General features: G+C 36.5%; 1 protein-coding gene across 2 annotated transcripts in view; it reads left to right on the top strand.

Annotated features, from left to right (window-relative positions):
• LOC106877179 (uncharacterized) overlaps positions 1-9595 on the top strand; it is a 14889-nt gene extending 5294 nt beyond the window's left edge. For both annotated transcript variants that reach the window (XM_014926014.2, XM_052971455.1), the window contains exons 3-4: positions 7822-7874; positions 9431-9595. In XM_014926014.2, the coding sequence (XP_014781500.1) occupies positions 7822-7874; positions 9431-9537 (160 nt within the window). In that variant the 3' untranslated portion in view covers positions 9538-9595. The remainder of the gene's footprint in view (positions 1-7821; positions 7875-9430) is intronic.
• The last annotated feature ends 1082 nt before the right edge of the window (positions 9596-10677 follow it).

Genomic DNA, 10677 nt, shown 5'->3' with positions numbered 1-10677 from the left:
CCTTTAGTCAAACAAATTGACCTCTGGACTTATTCTTTGTAAGCCTAGTGCCTATCCTATCGGTCTCTTTTGCCGAACCGCTAAGTTACGGGGACGTAAACACACCAACATCGGTTGTCAAGTGATGGTGGTGGGACAGACAGAAACACACACACACACACACATATATATACACGACGGGCTTCTTTCAGTTTCCGTCTACCAAATTCAGTCACAAGGCCTTGGTCGGCCCGAGGCTATAGTAGAAGACAACTCGCCCAAGGTGCCACGCAGTGGGACTGAACCCGGAACCATATGGTTGGGAAGCAAGCTTCATACCACACAGCCACCGTGTTCAATTAATAAATTTGTATATCTCTCTCTCGCTTTTTCTGTCTGTATGTGTTTGTCTCTCTCTCTGGCACCACAAAGTACTATCACCAATAACACGCTGAATGTCCAGTCGGCCGTGCCAAATCGTTAGCATCCTGCCACTGCATCCAGTCATCTCGTTTCTGTTGCTATGTAATGATACCCAATAAACCCAAGCGAGTTGTTCCCCCTTAGCGTACTCCGTAGTTGGTGATTGATGTAAACCAACCATGATACGTAATAAGAATTGTCAGAAAGAAAGGCAGAGAATACAAGGAGTTCATATTTCACTTTTTTCTATTTAAAATTTTTCTTTTCTCTAAAGACAACTGTTTTACATCAACATCATTTAAAGTCTACTTTTCCATGCTTGTATGGGTCAGACGGAATTTGTTGAGATAGATTTCCAACAGCTGGATGCCCTTTCTGTCACCAACCCTCACCTGTTTCCAAATAAGGTAATATTTCCCCAATAGCCAGACAAGCAACATCACTTGTAGGATAGTAATGCTCGTTTGCAAACATCACGTGATGCCAAGACAAGGATACATATAAATGCACACACACACATAATTGGGATGAAATACCGCTAAGTATTTCGCCCGGCATGCTAACATTTCTGCCAGCTCGCCGCCTTTGTGGGATAGTTCTATCAAACTGCTGTTTTGTGGGATAGTTCTATCAAACTGCTGTTTTGTGGGATAGTTCTATCAAATTGCTGTTTTGTGGGATAGTTCTATCAAATTGCTGTTTTGTGGGATAGTTCTATCAAATTGCTGTTTTGTGGGATATTTGTTCTGCCAAATAGCTGCTTTGTGGGATAGTTGTTCTATCAAATAACAGTACTGTATAATTACCATTCTGTTAAGTAGTTATACAGTGGAATTGATGTATCTATTAAAAAGCTCCCTGCTTTTTTTTTTTATTAAGAAAAACAAAACCATTTTCACGTTTGTATTCCATCTCCCTGTGTCTTTCATTCTCTCTCTTATTTTCATATGGTTCTTTTAACATTTATTTATTCCAGAGATATCCGGTAGGTGATTTCCTGATACTTTCCCAGATTTTTTATGTAAGGATTAACAATATTTTGACAATGTACACCTTAATGCAGTTTTCTTCTTTTTTTTTTTTTATTCCTAGTTTTTGATACTTTTCTGGAATGCAACACCTAAATTTTAATGTCAATCTTCTTGCTGATATGAATGCTTGCATTTCCTTTTTCAGTCCCTTTTTTTTTCTGTCATTTTTCACATCCTCCAGAAAATTTAGAGGGAAATATCCACTCTGCCCTTTCTCTCTCACCGTATTGTTTTTATTAGTTCTTTGTTTTACTTGTGCATGTTTGTATGTATAATTGCATATTTTTTATTAGACATTCAAATTAGATTATTGCTACAGTTATATATTATTATTATTACTATTGTTATTAGCTTCGAGTTGCCTGTGATAGACATGTCTTTTACAAGCTTATGAATTTCACAAAAAAAAAGATATTGGATCACTTTCTAAAGTGGATGCTTTTTATGTTGTGTTTTTGTCGACCCATTACATAGAGAGGTGAGGAACCTAATGCCCTGTTTGGCAGGATGTGGTACAAAGAACATTACATATTCATTTTTTATGCAGAAAAATAAACACTTATACAGATAGACATGTATTCAAGAACGGATATCTGTACTTTGACACACAAGAATTTTCATCATAACTTTACCAGTGTCATTAGCCAAAAAAGAACCACTGGACATAAACTGGCTAAAAAAACTAAAGCTTAAAAACGTGAGAGAAATATGTTGCAAAAGTTAGTATCTTCTTGTTCAAGGAATATGCCTAGAAACAGTCAAGGAGGAAAGTAACATATCTATCTTGCCAAAATAACTATTGAAAGAGGCTCTGGCCAACACATGGAATGGTGTCGTTTCTGTCAACCTGGATAGAGAACTAGGTACATACAATGGAAGTGTGTGCCTAGTCCTTATGATAAAAGACAATGTGAGGCAACAGACAGATTTGGTGTACCACACATGCTTATAGCCTACTTATATGGAGGTAATGAGATACATTGGTTGGACTCCAGTGGTTCTCAACCATTTTTTTTATCTATGGACCCCTTTCATTGCTATTTTACTCTACTGGACCCAAATGTCAAAGAACTAGGTGGAGGCATTCTTACACCAGTTGGTATCACCATATTTCTGTTGAGATGCTCTGTGTTTCATTCAGTTAATTTTAAATATAACAAAGAATTTAGTAAAATAACTTAGTTATCATTAAGCTAGTGTTAGGAACATGAATTGTGACTAAGGTCTGGTGGGAGATTTTAATTTAGAGCTTTTGAAAACAAGACATTTGTACTACAAAGCCAGAGGTGGTTTCAGTCGGGTTGGTATTGAAAGGGTTAAACTACTGTTTTGAAGAGTTATGGACTCTGGGATTCTGAACACTTAGCACAAGAGAATTTGTGTTTTTCTCAATGATGATAAAGAATGCATTCTTTTTTTAAAGATAATCATTTGAGTTGAAAGAGATTTGGCTGCTATTTCTAACAGGACGAGTTGGCACATAGAGTTTTCTTTGTTGGATGGTGGTGGTCACAGCAGCAGCAGCTCTAGTAGAGGTAGTAGTAGTAGCAGTAGCAGTACAAGATATGAACATTATGTGGTGGTGGTGGTGGTAGTAGTAGTGGTTGCTACATTTGTTTAGCCCCCAGTCAGTTCTGACCAAGCAGACCTGTGATCAAAACATGATTTAGTCGTGGCCATCTCATCTTATGTTCAGGCAGTGTATCCAGTCCAGGACTCCACATTATCTAATGTTATCCTTCTCATTTTAAGAAAGTAAGGCGTGGGTTTAAGAGGAATCTAGCTGCTATGTCTAGCGTACTGAGTGAAAGTAGAAACTGCCTTGTTGGTTTATGGTACTTATGCGCCAGGATGATAACCTGTGTAATAGCAGCAGCAGTAGTAGATATGCATTGTAATAATGGTAGGTGTAGATACGTATTGGTAATTCATGTAGTAGTAGTAGTAGTAGTAGGACATGTTAATGAAATTAATGGTTTACATAGCCGTAGCAGTAATATTTGCTAACTTTGCAAACTGACACTATCTGAAGTGGTTAGTACTTGCTTCTTTGTTGTTATGTGTACCATTTATATTAGAGACCACCTCTTCCCACAGGTAAAAATAGGTTTGCATAGAGCCAACAGCCCTACCTAGAAAAAAGCATCAATGACAATTCAAAGCCAACAAGAGGAGAAGACGGCCCAGAATCAAGAGAAAAGTCATTGATGGCCTATGCTCCGTAAAGAGCAAAAGGCTTAACTTAACCTAACTATTCTATCCAATGTGCTAATAATTCTGGTGAAGGCACATGGCTTAGGGGTTAGAGTGTTTGGCTCATGATCATGAGGTCATGAGTTCAATTCCCAGCAGTGCAGTGTGTCCTTGAGCAAGACGCTTTATTTCACATTGCACCAGTAAGTCAAAGGGGCCAGCCTTGTCCCTTGCGTTAATGATATCGAATGTTACGAACACAGCAAGACACAACAGCAATTAGTGTTTTGTCACGTTTGAATCTGCTGGATTTTGTGTCTGTGTTTGCTAAACACCCACCCTGCTCCCACGCCACCACTGCTTGACAACCAGTGTTTGTTTGTTTACATCCACAAAATTTAATGGTTTGATGAAAGAGGCCAATAGAACAAGTACCACATACTCTGCAAACAATAAGTTCTGGGGTCAGTTTGTTTGACTCCTTTAAAGTGGTGCCCCAGCATGGCCACACTCCAATGACTGAAACAAGTAAAAGACAAAGTGAAAATTTCTTTGTTTTGTAGTTAGAACACAAGTGTTTCAGTGTCCTTATTTGGCATCAATTATGTTCAATTGGCGCTGGAAGAGGATTAGTTGAACATTAAGTCTCATATTGAAAACTTAAGAATCTCATTATAAAATATGGCATCTGTATAATGGGAGGATTAAGAGACAATACTTTGTAAATTGTGCAGTATGTAAAAGGGATTAGCATTATCTTGTCTAAATGAATAAATCTAGCAAGCTTTATATAATAAAGAATAAGTGCTAGCCTGGCTGTGTGGTTTAAGAAGCTTGCTTCCTAGCTATGTGGTTTCAAGTTCAATCCCTCTGTGCAGCACTTTATGCAAGTGTTTTTCTACTATGGCTCCAGGCTGACCAAAGACTTGTGAGTGGATTTGCTTGACAAAAACTGGAAGGTGGTGAGCTGGCAGAAACGTTAGCACGCCGGGCGAAATGAAGACACTTACCCAAAGTGCCATGCAGTGAGACTGAACCCGGAACCATGCAGTTGAGAAGTAACCTTCTAATCACACGGCCATGCCTACAGAACAAAAGTTAGCATCTCCCTCTCGTAATGCTGTATGCAGCTATCTTGTTAAAATAACTTACACGTTCCTTGTTATCTTTCTTTAATATGTTAAATAATCTAATAAGGTATATCTCTATAGTATGTCATCATATGATGAACTGTTGTGTTGTGGCTGTCATATGACACAGCATAAGTTCAAAGTCAGCATAAGTTCAAGAAATTTAAGCTACATCAGTGATAAGCAGTTTGTAAGCCATACATACTCGCATACCTTGAAATATATATACAAATTCCAACTATGCATTTTGCATGCTCTTGTGGCAACCTGCATGTCTTCATATAAATATTTCTTCTTCTGGTTTCAGTTATTAGATTCTGGCCATGCTGGAGCATAATCCTCAAGAGTTTTTAGTCAATCGTTTCTGTTGCTTACATATTTTATCGATTTTTATTTATCAAAAGGTTAAACTGGACTTGTTGGTGTGATACCAGTAAGAAATGATTTTATTAGAAGCAGAAGAAGAAAGTTGATATTCATAAGAATGGGGTAGAGAGGAAAGGATGGTTAAAGACAATTATTCTGGTTTGACCAAAGGAAAAAGAAACAGAATGTGTTCTTTTGATAGCAACGTCTGTGTTGGTTATATTTAATGTGAGGGATTGTTTGGTTTCAGTCAAGCATTTATGTAAAACCAGCTGGTTTTACATAAATGGGTTCATTAGATAATACACCAACACCAGTTGTCAAGTGGTGGGAGAGAACACACACACACACACACACACACACACACACACGGAATGGGCTTCAATTTACCATTATATTCCAGTGCATAAAACATTCAGCAATCATGTAATCTCAATTACTAATCTCTAAATTATCATTCCTGGTTCAAAAGAGCAACTCTGCTATAGTACATAGTTTCTTATCTAAAACTATTCTGGTATTTCCCATTTTTATCCAATTTAATTTTATATTATTTATTTATATTTTTGCTACATTCTCCCACATGTCTTTTCTTTCAGTTATTTTCACACTTTGGGTATTTCCCTCTCAGTGTATTTCCTATTCGACTTTTTCCAGTCCTTATCTAAACAGCCTTGTCATTTCGCTGTATTATCTACTGGTTCTTCTTGGTATTCTCAATTGTTTTCTCAATCAGAGCTGGCCTATAACCACCACACAAGAACTGTCCAGTTTTTCTCTTTTGTACCGTTTAATTTCATTTTTGTGTTGTTTGGTTTGCAAGATTCTTGATGTGAACTTTGTACGTTGAAATGGATTTTGTCTTATTTGGCAAAATCATCATGCCAATAAGACATACATGAATTGGTTCTTTCATTTCTTTTATTATTATTATTATTATTATTATTTGTCAGCTAAGACAGCAAGCTGGCAGAATTGTTAGCATGCCAGGCAAAATGCTAAGGGGCATTTCACCCATCTTCATGTTTTGATTTCAAATTCTGCCAAAGTCGACTTTGCTTTTCATCCTTTCAGGGTCGACAAAAAAAAAGTACCAGTTGAGTATTGATACTGGGATCAATATAATTGACTAACCCCTCCCTTAAAATTGCTGGCCTTGTGCCAAAATATGAAACCATTATTATTTGTCAACTAAGGCGGCATTTTGTCTGTCTTAATGTTCTGAGTTCAAATTTCACCGAGGTCAACTTTGCTTGTCATTTCATTTGGTAAGATAAGTACCAGTTGAACCCTGGGGTTAATGTAACCGATTAGTCTCCTCCACCAAAATTCCAGGTTTTGTGCTTATAGCAGAAAGAATTATTACTAATCAAATTATTAACCATTTAATCAGTTAAATAATCTGAACCAAACTGGAGTAGAGAGGGTATCATTGATGAAGTTGTGAACGGCAACGAAAGAACTTTAGCGAAACTAGCTGCTTGGTTGTGTGACCAAACAATTAATCAAACTACAGATTATTTAACTGGTTAAATGATTAATGAATTGACTAATAATAATTATTAAAGAAGTACAACGGAACCAGTGTTGTGTTTATTCTTTTCTACTCTAGGCACAAGGCTTGAAATTTTGGGAGTGGGGGCCAATTAATTAGATTGACCTCAGTACGCAACTGGTACTTAATTTATCAATCTCAAAAGGATGAAAGGCAAAGTCAACCTCGCTGGAATTTGAACTCAGACAAATAGACAGACAAAATACCACTAAGTATTTCGCCCAGCATGCTAACATTTCTGCCAGCTCGCCACCTTTGAGTGTTGCGTTTATTATTAACATAATGACCCTCCCAAAATACAACAAAAAACGTTTTATTTATTTGTCTTTCACTCTCATTTCTGTTAATTAGTGTTGTCTTCAGTTAATTATACACTTGTTAGTAGTTCATCCTTGAACTGTTATAGCTCTACGATGTGATGGTTCGTATGAAGAATTCTCTTTAATATTTCTCTGCTTCTAAGTTGTATTGCAAGCATGTAGTATTTCCTTCAGCAATTCCATATATCATTTTCAATTTTTGTTCAGAGCTACTCTGTTGTGTTATGTTTTCTCAGAACTGATCCCCCCTGCTGTTTTACCTCAGAACTCTTTTCCCTTATCTTTTCATGTTCTACCTAAATCTGTTCCTTTACATATGTGATGTTACCCAGAAATTCTTCCCTGCACCATATTATTTCTTACCAAACCACACTATTGCACATATTTCTTTCTCATTATTCTTTTTTTTTTATGTATTTATCCATTTTTGCTGTAACCTAATATCTTTGTATTCGTTTTTAGCATTCCATACCTGAGCTGAGTTGCTGGCTGAAGCTATACCTTGGTATTGTTCAGGAGGAGGTACTGTATTTGATGGCACGAAAGACACAGGAATGTTAAATAATACCCCAATCTCAGCTGCACATAAATTCAGGGGAAAGAGTTTTTAGTGCTTCAAAGCATGTAATATAGGTCCAACTTCACATAAAGGATCCAGGTTGAATTTTTGGGACATTTTTGTGGGGACTAAAAGAGCGTTTTATATACCATCAAATATGATCTATTGTTACTGGAAATCCTTCTCAAAGGTCTGATTTACATTTCTCGCAACAATGAAGGTTTTTTTTTTTACTTTAAACTCCTGTTTTATTCTTTCCTTTCAGGTTGAGTTTTCTAGACTGTCAAGACCGGTTACGAAAGCAAATTAAGAAACATGGTAAGTAGTATTTGAAAATGCTTAATTGAAAGCCATCATGCCAGTCACTTGATTTCTGTGACACAACTTCCTATTTCAAAATTCCTTTACATTTACACTGCTCTGTCCTATTTCATTCCAGTTAGTGGTAATCATTAATTAGTGCATACCCTTTCTATTTCATTTTGATTAAAAATGATATTGGGAAAGATGAATAGATATTATTATCAATGCTGAAACATTTAACAGCTGTAAGTGATTAGACACCAACAGTTTATAGTTTGAAATATTTCAGTTTTTTTCCTGGTATTTTGTAATTGTAGGCACATGTGTAAGAAGTTTGCTTCCCAGCCACATGGCTTTTGTATTTTATCCCACTGTGTGGTACCTTAGGCAAGTGTCTTCTGCTTTGGCCTCAGACAGACCAAAGCTCTGTGAATGCATTGAGTAGGTGGGAACTAAAAGAATCCCATCATGTGTGTGTCCAACCCTTGCTAGCATGTAAGACGAATGTTAAATGACAATGATGATAATGGTGTGTGTGTGCCTATTAATATTTTGCTTCAACATAGTGGTCCAAATAACCTGGGGTTAAAACTCAGTAATATAGATTTGCACCAGAAAGAAGTGTTAGTTGAGTACAGAGCATAATAAAACATTACATAAATGACAAGAGAACAGGAATTTATGTCATGAGCTTCATTAGCTGTGTGTGTTACTGTCATGCATGTGATGCCTTTCATTTCCAATCTTCCTTAAAAACATGTCTGGCCATAGAAACTGGTGAGGGTCGGTGACAGGAAAGGTATCCAGTTGTAAACAATCTGCCTCAACAAATTCCATCTGATCCATGCAGTGGAAAAGTGGATGTTAAAACGATGATTATGATAATGACAATGATAATTGTAAATTTAATGACAGTTCTGATAAGCACACTGGGTAACACTATCTGCACCATTTATTAGACCTCTGGTGCAATAGATAAGTAATGCAGAAATACGATAGTTAAAAGCTCAGTACAATGAACATATTGCAACAAGTGTATACATATACTCATCATCACCATCATCATCATCATCATAAATTTAATGTCTACTTTTCCATGTTTGCATGGGTCAGATGTAATCTATTGAGACTGATCTTCTAGAGCCCAATGCTCTTCCAGTCACCAACCCTCACCTGTTTTCAGGCAAGGTGGTATATTTTCATTATGGCCAGTCATGTTTCAGCAGAATATTGGAAATGAATAACAATGCAGGTACGACAGTGGCACCCATTTACGACAATTGTACAATTACAAGACAAAGAGATACAAACATACACAGTTACACACAGAAATATACACATACATATATGTATATGTGTATTTGTATAGAGGCAAAGTAGCCGAGTTCCTTTTGAGTGTTGGGCCCCATGGAGGCAATGACCAAGACCTTTGGCATTATGTCGTACTTGAGAAGAAGACCCATCAAATTCTGAATTCCAGCTTTTTTGTATTGTACCTTGCCTGTTTGGCTTTACTTTATCTTCTGTCATTTGAATACTTAATAATGTTTCTTTTTTTATCTTTTTTGTAGAGAAAGAATTAACAGCTCTTCAATATGAAAACATCAAAAGTATGGTGCTGGCAGCCATTTTCTTTGGAATCCTATGTATAATATATGCAATCATACATATCAAATGACTGCTTGCAGCAATTTATACAATGTAAAGCTATATAAAATAAATACATTTTATAATAATCGGAATTTGTCTTTATTCAGAATATCAAATGAGCATGACTTGTGTCTTTTATCTGTTACGTGTTTCAGCCAGTGAACTGTGGCCATGCTGGGACAACCACCTTAAACAACACCCAGTACACTCTGTAAGGTGGTTAGGGTTAAGATGTGCATCCAGCCGTAGAAACCATGCCAAAGCAGACAAGGGTGCAGCAAGGTGCTGCTCCCTGGCTTGCCAACTCCTGCCAAACTGTCCAACCCATGCCAGCATTGGAAGACAGATATTAAATGATAATGTTGATGATGACGATGATGATGATAATGATGATGTTACTTATTCTGTCAGCTTCTTTTGCTGAACTAGTAAGTTACAGGGGTCGTAAACAAACCAGCACTGTTAAGCAGTTGGGTAAACAAATGTAGACATAGCCATCTAATATATATATATATGTATTGATGTATGAATATATATGTGTGTGTGTGTGTGTGTATGTATATATATAATATAAATAATATATATATATATATATATATATACACACACATATACGTACGTACATATATATGTATATACATATGCATATATGGGTACAGGGAGAGGAAGCGAAAGGGAAAGAGAACAGTAAGATAGATATTATTTACATTTGACGGATATTTGTCTTCATCTTGTTTGTTGTTAACACAACGTTTCAGCTGATGTATTCTCCAGCCTTCATCAGGTGTCTTGGGGGAAATTGAAGTGTCAATTATCTATTGAGCGTACAAGTATCTATTGCGACATGTGCAAGGGACAGACTGGAGTTAGATAATTATTAGAATGCTTGAACTTTAGTTTTGACAGAAATACCAGCTTTTTTTGGTCGACCGACAATATATGTATATATATATATATATATGCATAGAGCCATACAAACATACATCATACATTTAAATATATATATGATTACATATGACACATACACATACACACATTTATACATACATTTAGTGAAGATGAAGCAGAGTGAGAGATAGAAAGACAGACAGACAGAGTGAGAGAGGCTAAATGTCTTGAGGAAAATATGTGTGTGTGTGTGTGTGTGTGTGTGTACACAGCTCATCTC

This window comes from Octopus bimaculoides, chromosome 11, assembly GCF_001194135.2.
Source record: "Octopus bimaculoides isolate UCB-OBI-ISO-001 chromosome 11, ASM119413v2, whole genome shotgun sequence".
In the NCBI taxonomy this organism is placed as follows: Eukaryota; Metazoa; Mollusca; class Cephalopoda; order Octopoda; family Octopodidae; genus Octopus; species Octopus bimaculoides.
The sequence above is the reverse complement of the archived record's forward strand: the minus strand, read 5'-3'. Positions and strand labels throughout refer to the sequence as shown.